At 41.0% G+C, this 16,359-nt stretch overlaps 1 protein-coding gene across 1 annotated transcript in view; it reads right to left on the reverse strand.

The window, feature by feature from the left end:
* The window catches only part of LOC121703966 (titin-like), a 182,083-nt gene that overhangs the window by 134,066 nt on the left and 31,658 nt on the right, over positions 1 to 16,359 (reverse strand). Inside the window, exons 44-45 of the mRNA XM_042084447.1 lie at positions 5,421 to 9,230; positions 4,498 to 4,776 (exon numbers count right to left, since the gene is read on the reverse strand). Coding sequence (XP_041940381.1) covers positions 4,498 to 4,776; positions 5,421 to 9,230 — 4,089 coding nt within the window. The remainder of the gene's footprint in view (positions 1 to 4,497; positions 4,777 to 5,420; positions 9,231 to 16,359) is intronic.

The raw sequence follows: 16,359 nt of genomic DNA on the forward strand, positions 1-16,359 counted from the left end.
AATTAACAGCAAATCCATGGTTATCAATGATTGACTGCAATGCACAATTATATACTGTGTAAAGATAACAAACACATCCAGAAATGTTAGTGTGTGAGAATGTAAACTAACCTTTTACGACTAATGTTGCAGTGCATTTCTGACTTCCAGCTTCATTCTGTGCCTGACAAGTATACTTGCCACTGTGTTTCAACTGAACACTGCTTATATATAAGACTGCTGTTCTGTTTTCAAATGAAATCTGTACATGCTCAGAATCTTTGACCTCGAGATCATCCTTCATCCAGGTCACAGTAATGGGCAAAGACCCTTTTAGTGAACACTGCATAGTAATCTTGTTGCCAAGAACAGCATTCATGTTTTCAATCTTCTGGACGAATGATGGTGGTTCTAACAAGAGAAAATCAGTGGAAATATTCTAATCAGCACACATGGAATAGAATTCCCCTCAAAGATAATATATGTAAGTAATGAGCAGAGATAACCTATTCATCCAGCTAACCAACCTTTAAGAGAAATCTGGAAATCACAAGATGATTTCCCTACATCATTTGCAACTGTGCACTGATATTTTCCCACATCGCTGCCATCAACTTTAAGAATATGTAGGGTTGCAATGTCGTTCTTCAGACTCATGATGTGTCTCCTGTCATTCCTGATCTGTTTAGAATCTTTGAAGTATGACATCTCAAATGGAGCTGAGCCTGAGATCAACCCCTCTAGCACAACATCGGAACCTTTGATAACCTCCTTGGTTTCAAAGCACCGAACAAATGCTGGCGGTTCTAAGAAAAAGAAGTCCACAACACCTGATTACAAAACCTGCTCTAAAATAAATGTATCTTTAGAGAATCTTGATGTGATCACAGAGGGTATAACAAACACACCTTTGACAGTGATCATACAGCTGCAACGATCACTACCAGCATCATTCGATGCCATGCATATATAGCTGCTACTATCATCAATGTCGCAATTGACCATCTTGAGGCTAGCAATTGAGTCGACAAATGTAATTTCATATTTCTCACTGGAGCTGATTTCAGTGTCATTCTTAAGCCACTTAATATTGATAGGAGGGCTGCCAGTTACTTTGCATTCTAAAGTTACATGGTTTCCAATCATTAAAAGTTTTGTGGAGTCGAGCTTCGTCACAAACTTTGGAGGTTCTACAGAAAAAGAAAAGAGATTGACAGACATTTTAAAGCTGCGCATCAACACACATCTAAAGCTTGCACACAATGAGAATTAAGAGAGGATGGGCACCTTTGACGAACAAGACCGTGGTGCAAACCACTTTCCCGGCATCGTTAGACACTTGGCAAGTGTATTTTGCTGAGTCAGAGGGCTTCACAGAGTGAAGCTCCAGTGTGTTTGAGGAGGTCTCTTTCTTGATGAAGCATGTGCCTCCTGTTAGAATCTCCTTTTCATCTCTGAACCATTTCACATTGAATGGAGCCGATCCAGAGTAAACAGACTTAAAAACAACTGTAGATCCTGGGATGACATCTTGAGATTCTGGTTTGGTTGTGAAGACTGGGGGCTCTACATTACATTTGAAAAAGAAAGATGATTTATCACTCAATAACAACCTATACATTATGAGATTAATATAATGTCAGCACATACTGTTAGAAAACAGTATGACTGTCTCCCTAACCTTTCACTTGCATGGTCCCACTTGTTTCAGCTTTTCCGGCAGAATTATTTGCCTGGCACTTATATGCCCCAGCATCAACTGTCTCTAAACGTAATATTTTTAGTGATGCTGTACTTTCTTTAAATTCAATCTGGTATTTCATCCCTGATGTGATCTCTTTTCCTTCTTTGAACCAAGATACAGTCATGGGCTGAGACCCAGACACTTTGCATTCCATAGTAACATCACCTCCAACATTTCCATCAACCTTTTTAAGCATTTTTGTGAAGGAAGGTGGTATGATGCGATCTGCTCAGATGGACAGAAAGAAGTTAGTTAAGGAAAGTCGCACCAATCAAATGCAATATAATAAAAGATAGTAAATTATGGGAGCAGAAAACTAACCTAGCACAGTTACAGCAAAGGAGCATTCATCTTTTCCAACACGGTTAGACACCTCCATTTTGTATTCACAGCTGTCACCTCTTTCAGCTGAGAGAATTTTTAATGTGGCTACATTGTCTTTTAGCGTAATTTTGTATTTCCGGCCTGACGTCATTTCTTTTCCATCTTTAAACCACTTCACTTTAAGGTCTGGGCTCCCTGAGATTGTAGACTCCAGAGTGGCAGAGTCTCCAACAGTGACACTGATAGATGGTGGTCTGTCAATAATTCTAGCTGGTTCTAAAATAGAATACAAACACTTACAGTGTGTTCAACATTTGTAACACTGAATAAATAAACTGAAATAAATGAAATTCAACTAAATGCAATTGTCAAAGTCAAACCTTGAACAGATAATGTGGCTTCAGATTTCTGTTGGCCAGCCTCATTTTCTGCCTGGCAGGTATATTTACCACTGTGAGTTGTGGCTACAGTGGTAATGACCAATACAGCAATGTTGTTTTCAAATGTGATTTTGACATTGGGATCAATCTCTGTCAGCAACTCAGAGTCCTTTAGCCATTTCACAGCAATGGGGGCAGAGCCCTTTACAGTGCCCTGCAGTTTAACAGCACTGCCCAAAACTGCTGTTGTGTTTTCAACTTTCTTTACAAATGATGGTGGCTCTGTGTTGAAATAAAACATGTCAGTTGATAGGACAAAACTATAATGTCGAACATCATGAAACTGAGTTATGGAAACCTTACTAACCTTTCAACTTAGCAACTGTTTTTGTGATGATTTTACCTACATCGTTTGCTATACAGCACTGATAATCACCCACATCTGCACTTTCAAAAGAACGGATCTCCAAAGAAGCACAAGAATCTTTTGAGATGACACTGTGCTTCTTGTCAGTGCTCACTGGTTTCTTGTTCTTTAACCAGTTGATTTCAAATGGTGCAGTGCCAGTAACTTCACATTCAAATTGGACAGTGGTTCCCTTGACCACGTCTAGCATTTTTAACTCTTTTTTGAAGCAAGGAGGTTCTATGAACAAAGATCAGATAACATTTAAGCCTTCATGAATCTGACAAAAACTCGTCGAAAAAGCATCATGCACAATGCCATATAATGCTGCTATTGCTAACAACAAACCTTTGACTGTCACATGAGAGCTACAGCTCTCACAGCCAGCCTCATTCAACACTTCACAAGTGTAATTTCCACTGTCTGACTCCACAAGATCATTAATCTCCAGTGTGGCTTTGCCATCTGCAAAAGTGATTTTATGCTTGTCTGAAGTGCTGAGCTGTTTGTCGTCAAGAAACCATGTTACATGGAGCTCAGGTGACCCTTTGACGGTGCACTGCAAGCGTGCAGATGCACCTCGTTTCCACAGAATTTTTGGTTCAAGTCTCTTAAGAAATGTTGGAGGTTCTGACGTTGATAGAAGAAGAAAAGAGATTTGGGAAAAAAAGAAAGTGAAAAAGAAGAAAGGGAATGAAAAATCAAAAGAAATGCAAAAAATAAAGTCAAAAGAGAAAGAATATAGGTGCAGACAGTTAGAGAGAAGAAAAAACAATATTAATCATCAATGCATACAGCTCAAAGGCATACACGCCTGAAGCAGCAGCAGCATGAAAATATTATTGTCTAACAAAAAGAAGAAAAATTATTCTTAAGAAGGAAATGCAGATTTTTACAGAAAAAATGCTGCATTTTTCATTCATTTTACCTACAAGAATCTTACCTTGTACAGTTACCACGGATGAACATTCACTGCTTCCAGCATCATTTGCTGCAGTGCAGGCATATTTGCCAGTATCTTTAAGTTTGGCTTTTGGGATTTCAAGACTGGCTGTTTTGTCTTCAAAAGAGAGTTTACAATCGATGGTGTTGTGAATCTTTTTGCCATCTTTCATCCAGGCAATACTGACTCCTGTGTCTTCATTCACCTGACACTCAAGACGCAGTAGATTACCCACTGCTACTGAGATGGCTTTAAAAGTCTTTACAAAGCTGGGTTTGTCAATTACCTTCAGCTCTGTGCAACACGTATCTGTCCCAACACTGTTTGATGCTTTGCACAGATACATACCCTGATCGTTCTGTTCAAGTTTGCTAATCAGAAGAGTGTATTTGTTCTTATCAGAGGATATTTTATAATGCTCATCAGCTGAAATGGCAATGTTGTCTTTATGCCATAAAACATTCATTGGAGTAGAACCATTGACTACACATTGGAATTTGGCCTGTTTGCCCACAAACAGTGTCATAGGATCAGGCTTTGTAACAAATTCTGGTGGGAAGACTTCTAGAAAAAGAACCAGAGTACAGAACAACCGCATCAAATATTCTTACTGTACAAATAATATCTTGTATATCACAGTCTGATCATCCAATTATTTAGACTAAACCCTCCCTGTTCATGAATGTAGATATGACATTTTACACAGATGCATTCATCTTACCAGTCACGTTGAGGCGAGCAGAGCAGCTGTCACTTCCATGCTGGTTAGAAGCTTTGCAGGTATATTCAGCCGTGTCCACCTTGGCTGGGTTGAGAATCTCCAAAGAGGAAATGGTGCCACGGCTGATGATCATGAACTTCTCACTTTGTCTGATCTCAGAGCCAGACTTGTACCACTTGAAAGTGACATTTGGTGCATCTTCAATCTCGCACTCAAATCTGGCATTGGCGCCAATGTTGACTTCCAGTGGATGGGCTTTGTGCCTGAAAACAGGTGGTACTACACCATATAGAGAGAGGAAAAGCTTATTAGTAACTGACATTAAGTAATAACATGTCTTAAAATCATACATGAAAAAAAAAACATGAAGAGATGAATAGAAGGTATGCAAATACAAATGATCCAGGAGTGACTGTGAAGGAAAATGATGACTATGGTTAGAGGAAGAAAAAATACTGATCTCATGAAAGATGAAACGATAATGAGAAAAGTAAGGCATGCAAAAGAAGTTGGGTGCAACCCATGACGATTGGTCACTGGGGGGAAATGCAGAGTGATATGGGTTTATTTCTCAAAGATGACAAGATATTCCTCAACGTGAACGAGAGGAACATGAGGATGGGAAGTGAAGAAGAAATGACTCGAGAGTGATGCTGAATCATGCTTCAGGGCTTCAGCTCCAAGTGGAGAGGAGTGCAGCATTGATGGGGTGCGAGGAAGTGAAAGTGGAATGAAAATAGGGAGATAATTAAGAGTGATTCTTCCAATGGAAGATGGAAGATTGGGAGGTGCTCTATTAGTCATCATAGGATGATATCATGGTTTATGTATTTATATATTTATATTTTACTATATACAGAAACTGAAGAATGAACGAGTGAAAAGTTAGTTATGGCAAGGTGACATAGTTCCCATTGTCCAACCTCTTAAGACAACTGTGAGTCTTGAGGATGTTGTAGTCTTGCCGCCTTCATTCTCTGCCTCACAGACATACTCTCCTTCATGCTTCTCCTTGATTACTTTGTCGATCACTAGTGTGTATGTGTTATGTTGCTTGGAACACTTGAACTCTTTGCCAGATTTAATAATTTTTCCTTTGAACAGCCAATTGACATTTTTAACAAATTTTACAGACACTGTAAAAGTGGCTGTGCCTTTTTCCTCCACTGTAACATCTTCCAATTCTGTTTCAAATATCGGGGGGTATTTGCCAACCTTTTCAATAGTTTTGGTTGTTGTAATGGTTTCCTCTATCAGAAAACCCTCCATTTTTTTCTTTTTAATGTGGATATCTACTGACTGCTCAACAGGCACTGGTGCAAAGGGAACATCTGTAGTAATAGCAGCTGCACCAACATCTCTCTCACGGCCCGACACTGTCACAGATCTGCTTTCCTGAGTAGAAATATCTACGGATTTTTCCATTTCTATTTTTGATTCAGTGGTCATCTGTACCATGGCTCTTTTTGACTCTTGCACAATAGTTTGCTCCTGTGCTGTTACTGTCTGGAAGGAAGCTTTGGTTTCAGTTCTCAGTGCGGCAGACTGTGTCTTAGGCGCTGCCAAATCTGACACATTCTCACTCATCTGCACTGTTTGCACCATGGATGAGAGCATTTCTTTTGAAGAGGCGCTCGTAACCTGCAATCTCTGAGGCCTATCGATTTGCATCGTGCCAGGCTGTTCAGATGTCAGGACCTGCTGCTCTCTATAGACTATGGAGTAGAAAGCAGCCTTAAGCTCACTTTTCAGATCTGCAGTTTGGGGATAGCCACCCTCAAAGGCAATTGTGATTTCAATAGGTGCACCTGTTGTTGTGATTAGGTATGTGTACATCGCATACTTTGGCTCTCTACGTACCTTAACCTCTTGTACTTCTACGACTGCTAAACTCTGCACAACATCTGCCAGTATCAGAGGTTGATCTCGTGCAACAGCAGACTGTAAAGCACTCTTCAACTGATGCCTGACATCCAAGGTAAATGATTTTGGTGCTTGGATCACAAAAGTGAGCTCTTTCGGAAGGGTTTGGCTCTCTCTAGATTCTGACACCATAAAGGCACTTTTGCTCTGCTTAACTACAGTTGCTGTTGTTGTCTCAGATTTAGAGATTTCTTTAGACTGCTCTCCAGTCAAGATGTGTTTCTCATCCATAACGATAGACTGTCTGACAGACTGGCCCTCCTGAATTTGGACTGCAAAATCTTGTTCTGCTGCCTCAAGAGCCACACTGCTCTCAGTTGAGACTGCTCTCTCCTCTATTGTGATGGATTCCAAAGGTAATTTTGGTTCCACTTCAGTCTTACTTGTGAATTTCTCAACTGACCCCAAATCATCTGTGTGGCCCTCTTCTAAATCTTGCCTGTCAGACACAGAAGTAACATGTACAATATTCCAGCGGTCTTCCTTCTGGACTAATGCGCGTTGTTGTTTCATATCAGTCGAGAAAGGCGTTTCCTTTGGCAGTTGCATAGGATCGGAGACAACCTGAAGAATACTCTGAGGCTTTGGCTCTATTTTATGCTCAGACTGAACACCTGTTACAGATGTGTCAAGGGTTTTGTAGTAATCTGCTGTAAGCTCCCTCTTTTCCTCAGTTGTAACTGCATTTTTACGAGCTTTCTCCTGCCTCTGTGCTGCCACCTGCTGGTCTGGTTTCTCAAAAGATATCATTCCCTCTTTGGTCAGGGCACTTTCGAACTGAGTAGACTGAAGGTGCAAGGTCCCAAGGGGTTCTTTCTGAGGCTGCAGAGTCAATGAGGTCTTCTCTGATGAAAACTGTGCAGAGTCCTCACAAGTGACGGTTCTCTGCTCATCTGTAGATACTGAGTGGAGCAGGGTGGGACTCTTCCTAACATCTGCCTTTTCCTCAGCTGGTCTCTCACAGGTAAACCGACCCTCTGAGGGCAAACTACCTTGATCACTAATCAGCTGTAGGTGCAAGACTTGCTCTTGTTCCCTCTCTGAGTGCACTGATACAGCGCTGTCTAAACCAGGAAGTTCACCCATGCGCTCTGCTTGAAGCTCACGCTTTTCTTCTGCTGTAAGAGCAGTCTTAAGTGCCTTATCTTTGGTGGTGTGAGCCACCTCTTCCCCTGGTCTCGATATGATAAATATTTCCTCTTTTGATAATGTCTGTTTAGTCTCACTTACTGAAAGTATAACAGGTTTTGGCTGTTCTTTTTTCACAGAAGATTGTATAGCTGAATCTGAAGTGGCTAATTCTGCAGAGTGGCCCTCAGTGATTTCTTGATTCCCTGTTGATATAGCAGAATACAGAATTTTCACACCTTCTTTGACTTTGTAGCTTTTCTCAACTTGTGGTGTTGGAATTGTCTGTGATTTCTCTTTCATAATTGAAAGTGTGGTCTCAACCTGATGACTACTGATAGGGTGTTTTGGTTCACGAGTTGACTCCATCTTTTCCTCTTCTCTCTTAGCTAAAGGTCCAGCTTTTACAATGGTGAAAGGTGTTATGTTTTCAGATATTGCAGACATCAACTTTGAGGGCTGTTCCCTTGCCATTTCTAGCTCTGTGATCTCAGGGCTTTTGATGCGTTCAGAGTGCTGCTCTGTGAACCCTTGATTTTCCTCAACGGCAGATGTTAGGGCAGCCGTGTGAAGCTGTTTTACTGGAGTCGCAACTGCTGGCTGTGGCCGAGGGGGACCCATGGTCACTCTCTCTTGCACCTCATGAGACTCCAAGACTGCAGCCTGGTGGGTTACCTGCTCTCTATGAATGGTGGCAGCAGAAATATCTACCTCCCTTAAGGTGTCTACCTGTTCACTGGTGTCAACCTGTCTATCCTCAGTGCCAATGGTGTAAATCATTTGACGTCCTGCTTGCTCTTTAGTCTCGCCTGGGATGTTAACCATGTATAGACGGGACTCAGTTGCCTGCTCGGTCATCGAAACTTTGTAGCCTTTCTGCTTCTGGGTGACTACCTTTTCTTTGTGGCGGGATATGGAAGCAGTCTCACGGAAGACAATCAGTTCAGCACTGCTGGAAGCTTCTCCAGAAGAATTGGATGCTTTGCATGTGTAGAGCCCACTGTCTTGCTGATGAAGGCCAGTCATTCTCATTAATCCTGAGCCATCAGGGTTGTAGACTATGGTGATACGGTTACTTGATTGAATTTGGTAACTACCTTTAAACCACTGAACTACAGGGGGTGGTGATCCGCTAACTTTAAACTGAAATTTTGCTTCGCCCCCTTCTGCACATTGCACTGATTCAATCTGTGTGGTGAAACACGGAGGCTGGCCAGGTACCTTGAACATTTGTTCAACCCACCTCTCTGCATGTGTAACATCACTTAGATTTACGTTAAGAGTGGTTGTGCAAGTTGACTTGCCAAATTTGTTAGTTGCAACACAAGAGTATTCTCCTTCATATTCCTTCTTAACCCCAGAGATAATTAATGTGTACTCATCTCTATTTTCTATGAATGTGTAGACAGAGGATGATATAATGATTCTGCCATTATGAAACCACTGAACTTTTGGTTTAGGGAAAGCAGAAATGTTGACAGTCAATCGAGCTGTGTCTCCTGTTGTGACAGCAACAGGAGCAAGTTGGGTAATAAAAATGGGCTTTTCTTTTTTCTTTTCAATAGAACTTGAGTACATTTTTTGCTCTGACTTGAGTTCAAGTGTTTTAGATTTTTCAGGCAATTGGAGGGAAGTTCTGTAGGATTCTTCTTCTTCAGTCGTCACAGTCAGGCTAGAAAACTCTGCGCAAAAATAATGGGGTGAAAGATTTACTTACATAATTACAAAGAAGACTTGAATTAGCAGTTTAAGAGTTGACATATAATGTCTTAACAGGAAATCATGGAATATTTCAGGCTGACAAGATTGTTTTCCATATTTATGTTTATTTTTATTTCTTCTCAACAACAGTACAGACTGAATGACATTTGCACTGTAACCACTGTCACCATTGTACTTTAAAATCCAAAATAACACAGACTATTACTACTCAGGTATGGTGTATATGATCATGAGAAAATCAATTCATTACACATATACCATTTTATAAAAATCATGCCCATTTTCAAGTAAACAGTATCATCTTTTCAAGACATTTTATTGGTTGGGCCACGAAGCACACTCATTCCAAAGACAGATCTCGTAAGGTTCAGCAAGCATTATTTCCCAATACTGGGATTTATTTCTATTTTTATATGCTCAAAAAGTATATTGATGCTTTATTTTATTATTTTATTATTACTATTATTATTATTATTTATACAGTTTTATATATGTATTGCTTCATTCCATTATAACTATGTGTAAACAACTATTTGACCTAAAACAGAACCAACCAACAAACAAAAAATACAAAAATGATACTACACAAAAACTTACAGAAAAGTGAAGTGAAACTAGAGATTCAGCAGCAACTACTTGAGTACTCATTTCATTGTATTTGTCATGGCCCAGACCACAAGGAACCTTAAATAAGCTTTGCATATTGCTCAAATGAAACTATACATAAATTAACAATAATTTACATATTTAATACATACCAAAAAAAAATTACAAACCCCCAAAAGGTTAAATTAACTCATAACATTCCTTGTAGAACCACAAACATATATGTAAGTTGCACAGTAAAAGTTTTTAAAAAACTTTCAGTATAGAGGTTGTTTCAGTACAACCAGCTTGGTTTTGAATTACACATTTAAATTCACCTGCATCTGCTTGCGCAACATTTGTGATAAGCAAATTGAAGTGGCCTGATGCTTTCTCCTGTATGATGTATCTGGCATTTGTAACTGGGACGCCATCTTTAAACCACTCTGCAGTGGGGTTTGGCTTACCACTCACTAAACACTGAAGCATTACAGGTGTTCCCATGGCAGCTGTTACATTCTGTAGGGGTATAATACATTTTGGGGGCATTTCAGTGACCTGGAAGTGGAAACTACAAGTGTTTGTGGACTTGCCTTTAAATTCAATCTTATCATCTTTAGAGGGCTCAGCAAAAACGTCAAAGTTGATACTGACAAATTTTTCACCCTGTTCACTGGTCTCGTCATCAGTCATGGCTACCAGCCTAACAGCCTTTTGAGACTCATCACCCTCTTGCTGGAATTCAAACTCCAGCTCTATCTCTGATGTTTGTTCACCGTCAAACGAAGTGTTTCCAACTACAAAATCAAACTTCTGAGGTTGAACCTTAGCACTACCTAATGATACAGCAGTTAACTCTCTTCCTCTTGCTTTCCCTGAGAACATTTGAGGATTCATAACCAGAAGAGAGGCCCTGCAAAGAGTTTCCCCAACTACATTAATGGCTCGACATGTATACACCCCACTGTCATGAGCGTTCACTTTCACTATCTTCAGGAAGTGATTGTCACCATCTGATGAGTGAATATACTTCTTGTTATCATGAGGGATCTTTGAGTTACCTTTGTACCATGAGACTATTGGTGATGGGATTCCCATCAAAGAACACTCAAACACAACAGTTGTGTTTTCCGGTGTCTCCATATCACAGATTGGATTAATAAAACGTGGTGGCATTTCTGTCACTTCAAATGCTATTTTCAACTCATCACTTTCCTGTGATATGAAGTCAACAGCTCCTTCCTCATACATACTGGGAAGAACGTCAAGAGACACTATCATGCTTTTGTTGTCTGCTGTATATTCTGGAATTGTGATAATCTTCACCTGTTTCTCAAATTCCTTCACTTCATTTTCATCTAGCTCTACCTCAAGCAATATCTCCTGTGGGGAAGGCGATCTAGATGGATCCTCATCCTCCTCTACATCAAACTCAATTACATGTTGATGAGTAACAGCTGGAGGTGGTGGCATGAGTCGTGCTTCTTGAGATATCACCACAACAAGGGCAACACTTTTTGCCTCACCAACATAATTAACTGCAGAACATATGTATTCCCCTTGATCCGCTTTTGTCATGTTGGAAATTTCGAGAGATATATTGTCACCATCTCTTTCTATTTTAATTCTGTCATCTGGCAGAAGTTGTGTTTTGTTTCTGAACCATTTCACCTCAGGAGAGGGCAATCCAAAAACTTCAGCGCAAAAGTGGAGTGTTTCTGTTTCATACAGTCTCCTTTTAGTGAGTGGCTTAAGGAAGGCTGGAGGAATTCCTTGGACTTTTTCTTGAAGTGTCCCTATGAGAGAGCTACGTCCTTCAGGGATGATATTTGAATCGTCTATTGTGAACATTGGTGGTGTAGTTTCTATACCTTCATCATCAGATCTCAAGAATTTAGTAGGAGAGAAAGATGAATCACTGTATCCTGTTGGAGGCCTTTTCAATTCAAGCGGAGAATATGGATATTGAGGGGGTGTCATGAAGCCTCCAGAAGTATCTGAAGGTGTTTGCAATGATTCAGGGGACTTGGGATGCTGGGAGATTTCAGTAGAAGAAGCAGGTGTATAGAAGCGTTCAACATCTACAACGTCCTCACTAAATGTACTGCCCATTTCAATGGACATTTCTGATTCAGGTGACATAGGTCTTGCCCACTCAGGAGGGGGGTTGTAGTAGTCATAGACAGCACTGAAGGTGACCTCTTCCTCCACCAATGCGCTTACCCCTGAAGTAATAGGTTTAGCCTCCTTCCTTTGTTTTTCCTGCATGTCTACAGACTGGGATTCCATCTCAAGATGACTTTTGCCTGGTCTCACGAAAACCCCTGTGCCTTTGCCGTCAAGACTTTCCACTATACCCTCTACACTTTTCACAGTGGTAACTCCTTGTTGCAAATTGCTGGCTGTGGCCATTACTGCTTGTGGTCTTAAAAGTGTAGGTGACTGTTGTACTTCAGTTACATTCGATAAAGAAACAAAATGATGTTCGTCACTGGATGCGTGAAATGCAGCTCCCTCTAGTGAGCTTTCTAGTATTTCCTGTGCTGTATTTTTCTTGTCTTTGGCAGAAACAGTCTTAGTGATGTCAACCATGGCACTTGAAGGAGATACCTTGTCTTCTTCTTTCACATACTCTGCCTTTAACTCAACAGGACTGGTCTGGGATGGTTTTCCTAAAATATCTGCCTCCATATTGGCTGCAAACCTTGTCTGAATTTGCTTAGGTTCAATTGCAACTGCTGGAATATCCTCAATTGGGAACTGTGACTCAGTTTGTTTTCTAGTTTCCTCAGGAAGAGTGGCTGAAGATATTGGTGTCTCAAATGCCTGTTTTAGTTTTGAAACTTTCACATCTGCACTAGATGCTTGTAATCCACAACCACTTATAATAGGAGCTTGTTGTGATGATGCCTGCTTAGTAACTTTGGCTTTAGCAGAACCTTCTTGGATATTCTGAAATTCCTCCTGGACTTTTTCACTCACTATTTTTGTCACTTGCATAGGACCAGCTAAGGTCTTTGATTTTACAGTATCAGAAATTTCAGGAGTTGTACGGCTGACAACTGACAGTTCTGTTGTGTCTGCAAAATTGAGAGGTGAGAATCGACAATCCAAGGAATCAAATGATACATCAGCAACACTATCCACCTGGCCAACTTTATTACTTGCACTACACCTGTATGTTCCTACATCTGAATAATCAAAATGTTTGATATAGAGCCGATATATGTTGTCCTGCTCTTCAAATGTGTACTTTCCCACACTCAAGTCCAAGCACAAGTCATCATGAAACCATGTAGCAGCAGGAGCTGGGTCACCAGCTATAATGCATTCAAGCACAGCAGTCTGTCCCTCAGTGCAGCTGATGTTTTCTAGTTCTCTGACCACATTAGGGGTCTCACCCGCCACATCGAATGAAAAGGTGAATTTGTGTTTCACAGTTTGAGCAGTCTCATCAACAGGAGACTCTGAGGCCTTCTCGGTAGGCTCATAGGTTTCTTCTTTATCTTCCTCCCTCATCTCTGGCACTGGTGTTGGAGCAGTGATCCTAATCTCAACGGGTGAGGAGTGAAGAGAAGAGTCGGAGGTACGTGATAGATGCACAACAGTCTGCGGGACCTGTAGGGTGGATTTCCCATTCTTACTTGTATCCATGTAAGATTCTAGCTCTTCCTCAAACATTTGCTCCTGACTTAGTTCTGAAACATCTGTGACTTTGACTTCCTGTGGTGTGACTGGCAAAGTTGTTGGCTGGTCCCAATCACTCACTTGCAGTGTGCAGGAGCAACTTGATTTTCCATATTCATTAGATATAACACAAGCAAATTTGCCCTCGTGGTCTGAGGTAGGGTAGTATATTGTCAATGTTGTTTCATTTGTTTTAACACGTATATCATAATCAGGATCTCTAATTATTGGTTGATCATCTTTGAGCCAAGAAACCCTTGGCTCATGGTCTCCTCTGAATTGGCATTTAAATTCAGTCATCTCACCTCTCCTTACTTGCATGGACACTAATTTCTTTGTGAAAACAGGTGCAGTGTCCTTTTCAATACATGACATAGCTTCTCCTGAGAGTGGTGTGCTTTGATCTTCCCCAAGGGGTTTCTGGGTTGACATTTCCTCCCCTGGCAACATAGCTTGATGTGTGGGACTCATTTTCTGTTTATTATTCTCTACAAATCCAGTCCTCTCTTCAACCATTCTGTGACTAAATTCACTATGGGTAGCGTCTGCATGCTGTGTTGGTGATTGCCTTGCCAGATTTGTAGGAGAGGGACTTTTTTGTTGTAGTGTAGGTTCAGCGCTGGCACCTACCAGACCTAAGTCTTCCTCTGTCCTTTTGATTTGGGTTTGTGATTGTTCAACTGTAGACCAGTTAGACTCCAAATCAACAGGTTCATCTTGTTCAGAAAGAATATCCTGTTGCCATTTTAATATACGTTTAGCTGACGCTTCTTCCTCACTCACAAGGTAGTCACTCTCAGTTTGAACCTTTTCATTATTTTCATGGGATATGGCTCCCTGCTCAAGTTGTGACAAAGAAGCACCAGCTTGATAATCTCCGACAAGGAACCTTTCTTTTGCCGTTTTACCTGAACTCACAGGTATATTTGGAGCTGGCGGTGTAGCTGAAGCTTGAGTTGTCTTTTGTAAAGTAGTATGGTGCTCCTCAGTTTCAACCCATTCAGGTCTGACGCCTACAGCTCCATGCTGTTCAGTCAAAACACCATGCTGCCATTTTATGATTCTTTCAGTCAAGGCCTCCTCCTCATTCACAAACTCTTCAGTCTTACTTGTAAGTTCACTGATATTTTCTCTAGACAGCTGAAGCTCACCTCGCGATAACAACTCACCTCGTTTTCTGTCCTTTCCAGGGGACCTTGTTACATTTTTTAATGGTGATGATTCTTTTTCCACCTCTTTTCCAGCCAAATACTGCTCTGGTCTCTTTACCTGAGAATCTAATTCTGTGGACTTGCCTGATATTGTGTGCTGTTGATCATGTTGAACATCTTCTTGCCATTTTCTATGTAATTCACCTTCTAAAGTCTGCTTTTGAATTCCTTCAGCAGAAATACCTCCCTGTTGAAGTTCTCCTGATTTAAATGCATTTTCTGTACTAGCTTGTGTCTGTTCAACCATGTGCTGATGACCATACGGCACATCTTCTTGTCGGATTCGAGGTCTGACAGCCGGATATTCATCCTGTTGTTGAGCCATTGGCAAAGTCTTTTCTTGAATATCCTCTGCAGAAATATCTCTCTTAGTTACTTGTGTTTCTGTCATTTTCTTGCTATGTCTGTCTGCAACAGCCCCTTCCTGTTCAGTTAAAACATCGTGTTGCCATTTCATAATCCGATCAGTAAGTGCCTCCTCTTCACTCACCATCTGTTCACTCTTGGTTGTGAGCTCTGAAATATTTTCTCTTGAAAGGTGCAACTCACTTTGGCCTAAGTGTTCACTTCGCTTTCTCTCTCTTCCAGGGGATCTTGATAACTTCTTTTCAGGAGATGTTTCTTTCACTACTTCTCTTCTAGCTAAATACTCCTCAGATCTTTTAGTATGAAAATCAAATTCCTTGGACCTGCCTGGCACTGTGTCATATTGCACATCTTCTTCCCATTTTCTATGTCTGACAACTCGGTATTCATCCTCATGTTCAGCCACCTCACTTTCCGAAGTCTTTTCATGATGACCATCTCCAGAAATAGTTCCCTGTCCAAGTTGTTGTTCAGACATTCTCTGGCTCTCCTTCTCTGTCACAGTTTCACTTAGGAACTTTTCTTTCATTGATTTGACTGCCATAGTTCTGGCTGATTCTGTATATGCAACATCCTCTCTCAAGATTTTGGTTTCTTTAGCTGCATAATTTTTCTTTGCAGACTCTCCTGCTTCGAGCCATTCCAAAACATATGGCTCTTTCTCCTTAATCTTTGCCTCTTCACTCCATTGGTCTGAGCTTTGACGGTCTTCACCGACCAGTATGTCATATTCCATCTCCTGCTGAGAATGTTGTAAAGTGACATCTTTTTCTTCTAGTGTGTCAGTTGCCACACCATGCTTAATTCTTACCTCCTGTTCTTTGAGTTCACCCTTCATTAGCTGAATTGCCCTTGATCTTGACTGGGGCTGAAATGAATGCCTGGCACGAGGTGGACCTGATTCTCCACTGTGTGAGCTTAGCCCTGTAATTCTCTCCAATCTGCTCTGATAGTCAGCTGAGCTTTTACTCTCTGCCTGATCACCTGCTCGGAATGCATGCTGTACATCAGGTAAGGTGGAGGGTCTGGCCCTTAGCCTCTCTGCATAGTCGCCATAGCTGGGTTCACTTGCAACTGATTCCAGGTCAAACTCTGATGAGGACATTGTTGAAATTGACATTCTCTTTTTCTTTTTAACCGCCTTTTGCAGGAGAGTTAGTTTAGCTCTAACTTCACCATGAAGGCTGTCTGTGTCACTAAACCGGTCACTGTATCGGTCACTACAGCGGTCACTCAGTTT

This window comes from Alosa sapidissima, chromosome 2 (assembly GCF_018492685.1).
Source record: "Alosa sapidissima isolate fAloSap1 chromosome 2, fAloSap1.pri, whole genome shotgun sequence".
In the NCBI taxonomy this organism is placed as follows: domain Eukaryota; kingdom Metazoa; phylum Chordata; class Actinopteri; order Clupeiformes; family Clupeidae; genus Alosa; species Alosa sapidissima.